At 36.0% G+C, this 14,338-nt stretch overlaps 1 protein-coding gene across 5 annotated transcripts in view; it reads left to right on the top strand.

Annotated features, from left to right (window-relative positions):
- MYOF (myoferlin) overlaps positions 1–14,338 on the top strand; it is a 66,257-nt gene that overhangs the window by 453 nt on the left and 51,466 nt on the right. For all 5 annotated transcript variants that reach the window (XM_082764499.1, XM_082764497.1, XM_082764500.1 and 2 more), the window contains exons 2-3: positions 5,940–5,995; positions 6,915–7,006. In XM_082764499.1, coding sequence (XP_082620625.1) covers positions 5,940–5,995; positions 6,915–7,006 — 148 coding nt within the window. The remainder of the gene's footprint in view (positions 1–5,939; positions 5,996–6,914; positions 7,007–14,338) is intronic.

The raw sequence follows: 14,338 nt of genomic DNA, 5'->3' as shown, positions 1-14,338 counted from the left end.
TGGGAAGGGAGGTTTTGTAAGGATAATGTTCTATGTCAGAATTGGAAAATCTCTGAAAGTGTTTTCATGAAGTTACAGCTGATGTGATGTCAGGGAAGACTTTTTAATTGCAGAGACTGGAGTTACCTGAATGGGGTTTGAACTGGGTGGAGTGCCTTGTTTTTTTCTGGCCTGCAGCATTTGTTGCTAGATCCAGATTTTATGAGCTTTTACAAAGGATTAGTCCTTTGCTTTAAAAACCTCAGCTATGCTGTATAGATAAATACGTTTTCAGTTTTTTTTTTTTTTTAAATTACCTTGTTCCTTGTTGATCTGAAAAATCAGTCCTCTGTCTTATTACTTTGCCCAGCCACTGCTCACTAACAATACTGTTGTTACACCAATTTACCTTTGATTTGACTGGTTTATTGCTGTATTACCATCATGTTGAAAAACAGTAGTACAATTACTGAAGATCTAAGGGTTATTTTTTTTACAATCTGGTTTGTACTTTATTTTTTTTCCCTTTTAAGACAATTTAAAGATTGTCTTAAGAGAGACATTTTGGATGAGGATACATTTTGAGCTTTTAATTGTTAAATGCATCTGGGAGAAGGATAAAATATTATAATTTTACATTTATAAGTAATATATAAAGGTAATGATATTTTGTTATATGTTTTACCTGTTGCCATCATTTCCTCTCATGTGTAGACTAAAAGAATTTCATTTCAGGTATTGGTTTATCTTAAAGGTGCAGAAACATCCATGCAGTTTTGGACTATGTAATACATTAAACAGAACTGTGACAAATTTATCTTAATTCCTGCGGACTTACTTTCCTAACTGTGCAGTGAAATGGCAATGGTGTTTTTTATAATATGTAAGTGCATTGCAAGGGTTTACCACCTTCAGAAACCAAGTATGAAATCATGACATTTTGCTGGAGGCTGGAAGAGGAAGAGGCAGTAGTTATCCAGTTTCTTAACTTCCAAAATAATTTCAGATACTTTATTTCAGAAAAAAGATGTGGTATTCCCTTTTTATTTTTTTCCCACCTTTTTCAGGGAGGACAAATGGCTGAGCCTGTCTCAGGAGCTTCTGGGCTTCCCAGTTCTTAAATATGATTTCATTTGCCCTGCAAAAATTGCCATTAAAAATCAGTGAATTGGTGTACTGTGATTGCTTGTCTTGCTCCATTTGTTGCTGCTGTATCATAAGTATTCATATTTTCTTTTCGGTTTCTTGTCCTTTTTTTTTTTTTTTTTTTTTTGTTTGTTTTCCTGTCTCACTTTTGCCTTTCTCTGTCACCTCTATTTCCTGTAGTTTTATGCTCTAGAGTTGCCTTATGTAATCTCTTTTTTTGTGTGCCTCAAGGATCTGTTTAATTCCTGCCTATATCTTTTGCTTCTCCTGTGTGCTCTAATACAATTCATTTTTACCCAGGAAGTATAATTTACAGATTTTATTTATTTATGTATTTATGTATTGCTGGATTTCTCAGTCCTGCAGTTACTCTGACACAGGAGTTTTGCATCAGACATTTTATCTTTTATGTTCTACAACTGGCATTGTTAGCGTTTACAAACATGGTTAACTATTATCTTAAATGCAACTTCATAATTTTGACAGATTTCCAATTAAAATATGTAATTTATCATTATACCTACCACTTCTTTTTATGTCATTATACTACCTAGCAAAGGTCAGTTCTTTTGCTTACTGTAGAGAGTTGTTTGAAGGGAGCAGAAAGCATCAGGCTTGTAGCTGCTGCTGGGGAGCTCTGTTTTAATTTGTAGTTGGAGTAGCTGGTTGGCAGGTGCAAGGGAGTGGGCCTCGTGTCTGAAATACATCAAACTTCTGGCTGGCTGTCTGTAGAGGTGTTTTACATACAGCCAGTTCCCCGTCACCCAGTGTGTGGAGATAGAAAACTGGTCTTAGTTCTGGGAAAGTGTGCATCAAAGGGCAGTGGTCCTTAGCTATAGTCCATACCCATCATGGCTCCTGGGTAGGACATAAAAAAGCCTGGGGCTTTATTTCCCAGACAGGAAAGAAACTCAGAAGCCCAAGTTAGTCCTGCAGTATGTTTTGATGTTCTTGGTTGACTCAGCACTGTGGAGTACTCATGGAGAAGTATCAGAGTACAGTACTCTACTTATCTGACAGAAAATTGTTCTGGAAGTTCACATTTTGTTAAACAATGTTTTCTTCTTTAGCTTTTTCAAAATTGAGCTTACATAGCCTCCCCTCATGTCAAGGTTAAGTAATCTTAAGACTTCATTGAAAATACTCAGTATCTCTCAGGATTAGATCTTCACAGCCATATCATAAAACAGGCCATGAACCTACAGGTATTAGTATGTAAGTGACCCTGAAAACACTTTATATGCTAACGTGCATGTGTTAGTATAGTTTTATTTATGTAGAGAACAGACTTCATCAATACTTGTAGAGCTAAGTTCATTATAGACTATCTACAGTCAGCACAATGTAATGCTAAGTACATATCAAGAGGAAATAGGCAGCTGTTTCCATTTGGATGCTTTATTTACAATAGAGGCTTTTTTGCAAGCTTCTGACATTTTTAACACATTTCTCTCCAGTCCAGTGGATTGGAATGTTTCATTTATTTACCTTAAGAACAACTCATTGTTCAAACAGAGCTACGCCCTTGAGAGTAAACTAGTATTGCCATCTGAAACTCAGTGCTGTTACTGCAGAATTCCGAGTTTGCCATCACTTTATGTGAGACAAAGTATTCATCAAATTAATAAGAAAAAGTGTTGCCATTTGCTAAAGTGGTGTGAAAAAATAATGATTAATCCAGTTAGATATATCAAACTGGAGAAAAATGTGTAAGATTCATGGCTTTGGATGCAGAAAAAAAAAAAAAAAGATATAATTGCTTATATGTGCGGTCAGGAGTAGGATATTTAGTGTTTTGTTCATTTTTGACTTTTACTTAGCTTTTTTCATTAAAAGCTGACATGAAACGGCATTCAGTTTTATTGGGTCAACCTGAACACAACATCTTGTTCCATTAGTTTTAAATCTAAGAGCTTTCCAGCAGGCCTGCAGCAATATGTTAGTACATATTTCAGTGTGTGAAAGAAAGGACTATTAGAGTGTAATTGTTCACAAAAACGTATTTTTTGCTTTGCAGAGATTTTGATTACCCTAACTTGCATTTCATGGCCTTTGGAGGTCTCCATGTTTCCTCCTGCAGTTGCTAAAACCATGCAATCTTAATGCTTCATTCACAACACTTTGGTAAAAAAACTTAGTGTACTGGAATGTGATACTCTTTTGAATTTCAGATTTCGGACTGTTCTAGCAGATAATGTTTGCTTCTGCTATTCCCCACCTGCTGAAATTGATCAAAATAATATTTAAAATAGGAGAGTAAATTTAAGATATATCCACTGGTTGAAGAATATAATTACCTTTGTAATGATGGAACAGTTCTAAAACAGATCAGAATGATTTTATTTTTTTTTGCTGCCATCTCACTGACTATCACAAAATTCTTCTTATGTTGAAATATTTCCAGTGGAGACTATTGAATAGCCTGTGGTAGTGTGATGCCTCCATCAAGATAAAGCAAAGAAAGATTTATTTTACAGTATGGAGGTTACCACAGTTGTTTAATGAAACAGATGTGTAGAGTGTCCTACCTGTATCCGTTATCATTTTGTACTTATTTCTTGGTAGAGCCAAACTAAAAATAATGACTGGCCCTGTCTTAAATTTATTGTGGTTTGGCTTACAGTCTTGGCTACTGTATGTGGGCTCATTACCAGTAGAAAGAGACAGACCAAGGATCTAAAATTTAATGTAAGACCCTGGGAAAACTGGGCAGGCCATCTTATCCTGCAAGGCAAAGAAATGGCAAGGTACCTTTGGAGGGAAGAAGGTGCTTGCCAACAATTTACAAAGAAAAAAAAAACAGTTAATTAGAAGAATAATTGAAGTATAATAAATATAAAGTTGGCAAAGAAAGAAAAAAGAAAGTGGAGAAAATATGTGCAAAATACGTGCTTATGAAATAAGAATGCTATACTTTGACTAAAGTTACAGCTGAATACCAACGTAAGCCCTGCTTCCTAGTGTTTTTCATCCAACTTTCATGAAATCACGCAACACAAAATGTTTTTCCTTGGTATAGTCTAGAATATGTGTACTGTCACTGGAATCATAAGTCTTATTCTCTTGTTTTTATGAAAATTGATAGTCCACAGTGGGAAAATTTCATTCCTTGTTAAGAATTATCTTGATTACTGTTAAGGCCAGGGCTTTCCGTATGTTACAGTTACATCTGAGCTTAGGCGGGGATCATAGGACTTTTATTCACCACTTCTCTCAGGATCAGGTCTGTGATTCATTGTCTCCATTACAAACAGCTGCAACTGTTCCTTTTTCCAAGAGCATTGAGAACATCTTTTCTCTGACTGTCAGCTCCTATTTGTGGGATGACTTGGAGTACCAAGCCCAAACCCCAGATGTTCAGGTTATTCAGTTTTGAGAGTGCTTTAACTTCTATTAGATAACTTTCTTTTATGCAAAGTAGAGTTGGATTTCCCTTACTGGCATGATAATTACTTCTTTGTTCCGCAAAATGTGAGTTAAGCGTGGTAGGTTATGAATGCTCTTTCCTTTGTGGTATGATGTGAGTCAATATCCTGAATAAATTGTAGACAATTCCTGTTACATAAATATGAGTCAGTTCTCACCATTTGCATTCTGGGATGACTTTTTTATTTTTTGTACATCCCATTCTCATCCAGCAGAAAGAGTCACCACAGTCTTCTGCTTGAATAGTGTGTATGAAATGACATTGCCCACGTGGCATATCTTTACTCTTGCTTCCCAGGCTTTTACAAAGTTTTCCTGGCAAAGTATGGCCATAATTTGCAAGTAATAAAAATGTAACCACATTTACTGTACTCCTTAAACTCAGCTAGTGTACTAACATTATTTAGCTTTACTCATTTGTTGTCACTACCATATGACATTTCTGTTCAGAGATCTGTTTGTTTGCTGGTGTTCAGTGCTCCCAAGTGTTGGGTAAGGACTTTTTCCATTGGAGCTGTATGTGTATAATACAATTAAAACTTAAAAATAAAGATATAATTTGTTACCTGCTTTGAAGGTCTTGTAACAATAGAATTATTTCACTTGTTTTTAGGTGAGAAGGACCTGCAAATGGCCTCTGCAGCACTTAGGTTGTATTGTTCTCAGGAGAAGGAGCTTGAACAGAAATGTCACTCTCTAAGTGGTTTACAATCCCACCCTCCTCTGTCATTTGTAGGTTGACCAAATGCAAGTTTTACCATGGAAGTATGGAAAAATTGTAACTTTAGGCTACAGTAAAAGATAGTGAAGTGATACGTTTACATGAGCTCTGTAAGCCTTTTTTTTTTTTTCCTCTATTTTGTTAATATTGCTCATTTAAAGCAGAAAGTGTTGGCATTGTAATACCTTCTGAAGATATTTTTTTTCAGTGATGCTATTTCATAGTTATGCACTTAGAAATACTGTGTAACACTGATACAGAAAATGTGTAGCATATTTTCTTTTCTAATTAAGTTCCATCCCTTTGAGGTTACTGTTCAGTTGGATGTCTCCAGGCCTTTTAAGTTTGTGTTTTTAAATCAGTACTGAAGTTGTAGTCAAAGTTCAGAAAAGGTTGAGGTACCTAAACAATCTTTTTTTTTTTTCTTTATGGGAGTACATCTAGCTGTGCTTTAACAGAACAGAATAAAAAGCCCCTCAAACAACCTCAACAACCTCTCAAATTGCCCAGGGAACTTTTTGACTGTGAAGTAGGTACTGGAAGAGGCAAAAAGAATTGGAAAGTTTGGTTTAAATCTCGAGCTTCCTTCTGAAAAGTGAAAGGAAGAATTCTGGTACTTGCAATGCTTTAGTGAAAGCAAGTAATAATGCTTTATTTGTATTTACAGATGAAAAAAAGAAAACAAAGAAAATTGACAGTGAACTCAATCCTGTTTGGAATGAGGTAATTTTTACTTTAATTAATTCGTGATCTTTTATAGTACAAATGCTTGTAAAAATTTTTAAGTCAATTTCTACAGTTAAGAATATAAGAAACAGGAGATAGTGACGTGTGTTCTTACAAGGTATTAGCAAACATAGATGAGTGGATTTATCTTGTGCCATGTATTACAATGCATTAAGTAATATTTTTAGGTAAAAGTAAATGAGTATCTGGTGAATTTCTGGCTTGTGTTTTGTTGTTTGGTTGTTTGTTTTTCTCCCTTCCTTCCCTTCTCCCCCAGCCATTTAGTCATATATATGGGTACATAATCGGATACTTTAATGTATTCTAAGAAAAAAAGTCACAAAATTAGAATGAATTATGAATTGAATATCCTTGTAGTTTATGTGTGGGGCTGCTCCTATGTTGCATCTTCAATAGTGTTTTTCTTGGGGAAAATACTTTCATAGTATGTTATTTACAATCAGAAGTTAAAGATTATTCTTACATTTTATAGATAGAACTTCAAAGAAAGGGAACCTACAAATACTTGTCTAAATTTAACAACTGACTTCAAGCAGTTTTGAAGGAGAATTGTATCAGAGCCTGTGAATACAAATACTTATGTTAGTATGAGGAAGTAGAACTGCAAAAGAAATAATATCTCAGTATTGAACAATTGAGCTATTTTTCTGTTACTGTTAATTTTCTGTTATTGTTAATAGTAACTAGCAACTCAAGAATGTGCTATGAGCATATTCCAAGACTTCTAATTTTGCTTTTGCAAATGCAAACTGATCTGATCTATTTCTAACTAAATGCAAAATATATTTCTGAATAATTTTATTGTATATGCTACCCCACTTAATTAATTTCTGTGTAACTTATGATTTTGTTTTTCACCTTTTTTTTTTTTTTTTTTTTTTTTTTTTTAATTCAGATTCTTGAATTTGACTTGAAAGGAATTGCTCTGGATAGTTCATCTTCCCTGACAATTATTGTGAAAGATTTTGAAACAATTGGACAAAACAAGTATGTACTTTTTTTGGAATATCAAACACAACTTTCTCTGCAGAAGTTCAGGGGGAAAGTAGAACTGATAGCTGCTGGAGAGAAATGATGAATGCAATTAAATGTTTTCTGATGTAGTAACTACTTGTAGCCAATAAGCCAGCAGGTTTCCCGTCCTTCACCAGTTTGACTGCTAATGTGAAGGAAAGTGTCAGGTATCCTTTTAAACTTAATTTTAGAAATGCTAGAGCTAAATCCAAGGTGTTTAAGGCAGGATTTGGATAAAATTTAGATCCCTACGGCTATTACTGTCATTTGAAAAGCTGCTGTGATTCAGTTGGTGCTTCCTTGTAATTAGGGTTCTTGTGTAACTAGATTTATGTCACTCTGGATACCTGGAGCATGTTGTCATCTTGCATAACTGTGTACTGCAGTACCCAAGACTACTATAGTTTAAAAATGTTAAAAAGTAGCCCTGAAGAGCTGTAACTAGGCATTCCCAGAGAGTGGCTAACAAAAACCCCACAAAATAAAAAAACGCAGTTAAGGCTCATAGCCTCTAGGTGAGATTTTTCAAAGATACATTTTATGACACTTATTAAAGTCTTGTCAATGAAAAGTGGAAGCCTAAATTCGTTTTCCTACCTTGTCTGAAGGGATTAGGATTGAAGTGCTAGATCTCAGTCTCCTAAGTCACTCTAAGAGTGACTTAATCATCAAGATTAATATGTTTGATGAAATACGCAAAGTGTCTTGGGAATGAAATTCATGTTCTTGTTCTTTTGAATGTCCTAGCCAGTGGAGTCATGTTCCTATTGTATTCTTCCTGACTCAGTGAATTTTGAGTTCTCCAGGCAGTCAGTAAAAGACTTGAACTTGAAAACAAGAGTAATTTCCTTAAGATCAACTTGTAGAACACTATTCAGTGTGAGGGTAAATTCCCTCACACTCAGCAAGGAACTGAATCTCAGTCTCAAACTGCTAGGTGAATGTTATAAGTCTCAGGCTCAGTACATATATGGAAGACTGGCAGTGCTGTTGCTACCTCCACATCAGTTTTGTTATAAAAAGACTCTTAAAAACAGATCGAGGATTTTTTGTTTTTGTTTTGCTGTTTTTTTTGTTTTATTATTATTATTATTATTATTTGTTTTTGTTAGGAAAATAAAGTATTTTCTGATAGTCTTCTGAGAAAAGTTGAATAACCTTAGTGGTAGGTATTTAAGGCTTTTTCCTTCCTCTTATATTTCTGTTTGGGTCTGTGCTGTTAATATATTCTAGTAGGCTTGAATCATACTCTAGAAACCTAAACTCTCCTAGTGCAATATGTAGAACATCCATAAATTTAACATCAGCTTCTGCATTCTTCAGGAGACCAAAATTCAAGCCTCATGGGATCCAAGGCTGCTGATCTTTTTTTTTTTCTTGTTGTGGGAGGTCAAAGGAAAGCTTTATTAATTATGCAGTTGTTTTTGTTAGGCTTTTGATGCTCAGACAAAAATATTCTTCATGAAGAATTAAATTGAAGCTGCTATATTTATGTGAAGGGAGAGGACGTTATAAAACGTTTTAGAGTACTGAAATGTTGTCAGATATCCGTGTTGGTATTTCAACATTTTTCATGGGTTTATACTCTTACAGAACAGGAACATGTAGTAAATAAATATATAAATAACAAAGCATTCTTGTCCCACTAACTTTAAAAAGTAATTCATTTATTTTTCAAGCTTACCTTTTTTAAATGAATTTTGATCCTATGAATTCAGTGGGTAGGACCTTTTTATGGTGGCTGTTGAAAAATTGGTGCTTCAAAAAACTGAAGTTTGGTTGTTTTGTTTGTTTACTTTTAAAATCTCTTGTGTTGTTTTGTAGAAATTCAGCTTTGATTTATTATTAGAATTAGTGGTGTACAGGACAACTTAAAGCAATGCACACAGATCCTTCCAGTAACGAAGACATAAATTACAGAAAATTTGGTGAAGTTGTTGGGAGCCCCTCGTGGTTTGCCTGCTGTTGGTCACAGAGAAATAAATATGCTCTCTAAAATCAGTTGCAGGGGAAGGTTAAGTTCTTCAGTGAGGGTAAGCTATCAGAAAGCTTTTCTTTCAGGGAATCTGTCACAGGGATATAGTGTGGGATTTAGTTTTTGATTGTAAAACGTATGTGTAGGGGATTGTGTTGCCTGAGAAAGCACTGACAAGAAACTACAGAATCTGTCTTTGGCCTTATTTTCTCTGTTCTGGAGGAACTTTCCTGTACTGACGCAGGAGGAGGAGCACAGTGGATGTTATTCTTTTTTTACTCTGTGCCAAAACACTTGACTCATGGCTTTGGCATGTTTCTATAAAACAGGCTTGAAAGAACATTTGAATATTTTTCCATTCCTCTTTTCCTGGAGGTAGAATTTGCTGCTTCATTTACAAGATCATTAAACTTTTGCAGATAGATTAAATGTGTGCTCTTGATGGTAAAAAGACAGTCATTGGAAAAGATAAATAAAGCAAACCGCACTCACATGTATGCAGATGGATCACCATAGGAGTAAAATAGAACTCATATGATCTGTGTTAAGCTAGATTTTCCAGTGTAAAGATGTCTGAAAAGAGAACACATCTGTTTTCTATTATGTCTAATAATGTTAGTAAAAAGATCTCAAACTCTCAGAACACACACCTTTATGCAGTCTAAAAAATGAAACAACAACAAAAATCCTTCAGTGGTCCCTGTGTGAAGTTAAAAGAACAACAAAAAATAACAGGAAGTTACAGTTTTGTCTGAGTGAAGTGATTTTCATTCTATTTGAAGGAAAGGGTTGTGATTATGTGTTTCTCCAGGTTCTTTGCATAGTTAGTAACATAGCAACGCAGAGGAAAAACACTGTGCACACCCTTTTATCAAGTAGCAAAATGCAGCCACAAACTAACAGTGCAGCAAATTATTAATAGTGTTTAAGTTGGATCCTTTAGTGTGACTTCTTTTCGAAGTCTGTGTGGCATGATGGCAAGCTTTCCTTTACATACTTTGTAACAGAAGATCAAGCCTGGTTAAGATTCAGTTTGGGGGTTTTCTGCTTTGCATAAAATAGCATCCATCATTTGTTTTTTGTTTGTGCCATGAGTATTATCAAATAACTAAAGAAGATAAAAATAGTTGGTTTACTTTTAATAAAAATTTTCAAACACAAATAACAAATAAGAGAAGGTTGCTGTTAGGTCTTGTATCATAGAAACTAAAATGAAACTTACATACTGAAAAAGAAAAGGTGAATTTAGAAATTAAAACTGCAGTGTGGGATCAAGTTTGCTGATGAGAATAATCAATATAAATCTCTGCTAAAGAAGCCCTTAAAAATAAGCCAGAAAAATTTAATGGCTTGAATCGTAACTTGTTAAAATTCCTGGTTAAAATCACTAGGCTTCCTTGGAACTCAGACGTAGCATGTAAGCGGATGGAGGACTTGATATTCTAAGGAGTTCAGTGCAAGTTGCTACCTGCTAACAGAGAGGGAGTAATGAAGTGGTTGGTAATGTGAGTTAGCATTTTCAGATCCAGGAATGGGTGTGAAGTTTCACTTCTCTTGGTTATTTGGGCAGCTAAGAGGAAGTGCTAACCACACCACTAACGGATTAATTAGCTTTGGCTCAAATGCAATACTATGTTTAATAGTTGGTCATCAGTAGATTAGTCATTTCATGGTGATACACCAAGTATTTCCCTTTTTGATTTCTGATAAGAAAGTATTGCAGACGTAGTACAGATATGGTATACTTGAAGTGATTTAAAATCTGCTTCTGGAGGTAGGTAGGAGTTACGTTTATCTTTTGATATCTTATTTAGTGATATAACAGAACTGTTTGTGACAGGACGGGATTTTTTTTATTGTTACTGTTTTACTTCAGCAAAGCTGGAAAAGTTTGAGACCTGCCTGGCTGAGCACCATACGTGTGTAAGTCTTGGAGATGGCCAGGAAGGTATGTATGCGGAGTTAAGAAGCAACACTCAGTTGCTGTCTGCAGACAAAACACCTGATTGAAAAAAAGGTCAGAAGATTTATTGAGCCATTCAAAAGCAGAAACTATCCTATGTCTAACGATGTGCCACTTGGTGGTGTCAGGAGACCAGTGTTGAGCTGGAATTAAATGCTGTCTGCCCAGGCAAGAGTAAGAAGGCTGAAAGAACTCCAGCAAAGGGCAGTGTCCTTTGAAGATGAATAGATGACAGAAGGTCTTAACAGCTATGCGGGAAGGAAAGGACTCCCTGTCACCTTTAAAGTCATGATGTGGAGGGAGATTGAAGGCAATTCTGCCTTGAAGTTTAAAAAAAAAAAAAAAAGTCTAAAGAGTTCAGAGGAACAGAACTTCTTTATAGGCATCCACAGTCCTGGTACAGAAATCTGGGTGTCTAGATACATATCAGAAAAAAGCAGAGTAGAAGACCTTGCAGTAAAGGATTGAACAGCAACAAATTGTTGAAAGACATGATGGGAGGGTAGAGGAGGGAAGGCTTTCTCCAAGACCTTTGGAAGTCATACAGATGAGATTTAGCGATAACCTTGAAGCACCCTTATTACATTTGAAAACATGACTTCAGCCATTGGGGAGCCATGTGATCAAAACCAGACTGGATATGGTCCTGGGTGACCTGTTGTAGCTGAGACTGTTTGGGCAGTGGAGTTGAGCTAGATGATCCAGAGAGCTTCCAACCTCAGCAGTGCTGTCCTTCTGTTAAGGGAGGAGTGAAACATCCAGTGAACAGGATCACTTTAGGGAAAGCAAGAGACCAACTGCCTAAAGCTTGAAGTTTAGCTAAAGCTTAGAATTAGTCTAAGATCAACTGAATATTAGATGTCTTGCTCTTGCTGGAGTGGGAAAAGATGGGAGGCTATTGTTGTCCAACTTGTTAGAACTGGGGGAAACAAAGGACTTCAGAGGCAACTAGTAGCAGGCAAGTAGACTGTCTAACTGACCCACCCTTCCTGAGGTATCGCAATTTTAAAGATTACCATGTGTTCAAATGTGTGCACTGCTGTCATTTGCTCAGGACAGATGAAAATGTGGAAGTGCAAATTAACACTGGAAAATTTTGAAAGCACTACTGTTGATGAGCTGTTCTTGAGTTAATGTCATCATGTAAGAGGGTGTGGTTGCTGATCTGGTCATCCAGATTATCTGAGACTTCTGAAGTTCTTTTGGGAGTTAATGTAAGTCACTCCAGCTCCATATCAAAATGAAATAGCGGGTCTGCAAAATTTTTCTACAAATGTACAAGAGAAAATATTTTATTTGCTTTTCCCTGGAATCAGATTTGGTTTAGGTGTCTTTTGGGTAGTCTTACTGTTTGTTTGTTTGTTTGATTTCCCCTTCCATTATTCTTTAAACCACGTATATTTTTATCTGTTGTTCTGAAATAGGAAGTCATACTGGTGGTTGAACTATGTAAGGGAAAATAAGAAAATTTGGAATAGACATTTTTTTGTTGATTAATTTTGCATTGATGGAAAAAGAGTGAAGAGAAGTTGTTTTTTCATTATCCAGCTGCATAAAGGACATTGAAGCATTTGTTCCTTTCACCTGTGGTAATTGTTTCCAATTTGTTCATATTATAGTTACTTTCAAAGATATTTACATTCTAGAAGATGTAATAAAGAGGAAAAAGGCATTAAGCTACACAGTATTTTTCTTGTTTATGCACTTTGGGCTTTGCAGTCGTATGGAATGAAACTTTTGGACTAATCTTTGGCTGTTGAATAATATCAGTGCCTGGCTGCAGGACGTCTGTTCTTAGAAAAGTTTGGTCAAATGTAGAGGGAGATGTTTCTTTGTTGTATAATGCCAGACTTATATGAGTTGTATAGAACATCAATTTTTGGAATGTTCAAGGCATAGGAAAAAACAATAAAGCCTATGTGTTTGAGAAAGGCCATCTACTGTTGTTTCCTGTGCTGGGTGTACATTACTCTGTAATGTCAAGATTTGCTGCATCAAATCACAGACAATGTTATATAGTACTACAGTCAGGGGTATAAATAACCTAAATAATAATATAAACACTGAAATAAGGCATATCTGATGTTCTAAATCTAGGTTTGTCTTGTGGGTTGAATGCAATTATGATTACATAACAGGAGAAATGTTTTCTTAAGCTCCCTAAAGTTGAGACATGCATGGAGTCAGTTTCAGCTAATGTCCAGCTCTGTGCAACAATTTGCAAAATGTGAAGATGTATCTAGGATTGATTTAAGGCTCACTGAAATAACCTGATATATTTCCATAACTCCTAAAGGACACTGGATCAAGGGTATGCTACTGAATCAAGGTGTCTGTTCAGTAAAGAGAAGAAAATAATAGCATCAGTTTCAGTTGTGGTCAGTTTTAAAGGTTAGAACAGCTTCATGCAGTACCTGTACGGCAAATGCTGATCTTAAACTGCTTTTCACATCTAACCCATCCCCTATGTGTGAGAAATATGTGAGGCATAGCTGGAATATCACTGTGCTCTGGCCACTCTCTCCCCAATTTATATATTTTTTTTTGAGGGGCAGGGCTGGTGGAAGACCCCCAGGTGGTATTGGGACTGGCTGCTGGTTGAGGTTTGCCAACGTGCCAGCACACAATGACTATTTTATGCGGCACATCACTTAAATTACAGGACCAAAAGCAATTTAATTTCAGACAGTAAAAAGCTCTGCAAGAGAGGATTGTGAATATTAATTCATAACCTAATTTAATGACAATATTGTGTGGAAAAGGACTAAGATTATGTTGACACCTAAGAGAGCAGGAGACTGAGCCTAGTACTCTATTTATATCCTTTCACTTCTAAAGTCCTGTGACAAAGTAAAGAAGTTTTTAGACAGAAAGAGGTAAGGAGGGTAGGAAAGACCTATGGAACCTAAAGGAAAGCTAAGGCTTGAAGGAAAAGTGTGTGAATGATGGTATCAATATGCTGATAGTTCAGTCAAGACAGTGTTGTAGACCCTGAAATTTAGCTGAGAAGACTTCATTAGAGACTTTTACAAGTTTTCTCAATCTAGCTGGGGAGAACAGGATGGACTGAAGAGGTTCTCAGACCTGAAGTGGAGCATCCCCAGTCAGATGTAAACGATGTGCTCAGTGAACTGGCAGATAAAAATGAATTGACCATAGGTTGAAAGCAGAGCTGGGTGTTTTTTAAGATACGACAGAGAAAGGGAAAGACATGCAAGAGGGAGGTTAAGACAAGGAGAGGAAAGCTTGACTGGGAAACAGAATGTCCAGAGCTTCACAAGTTAAACAAGAAGGGTCAGCAGGGAAGCAGAGAGAAGTTCTGAGCCTGTCATGGAGAGAGTTGCAGAAGTAGGGAGAGGGAGAGCTG

The sequence above is a fragment of the Aythya marila genome, assembly GCF_965140915.1.
Source record: "Aythya marila genome assembly, chromosome: 7".
NCBI classification, from domain to species: Eukaryota; Metazoa; Chordata; class Aves; order Anseriformes; family Anatidae; genus Aythya; species Aythya marila.
Note: the sequence above shows the minus strand (reverse complement) of the source record. Positions and strands in the feature narration are given on the sequence as shown.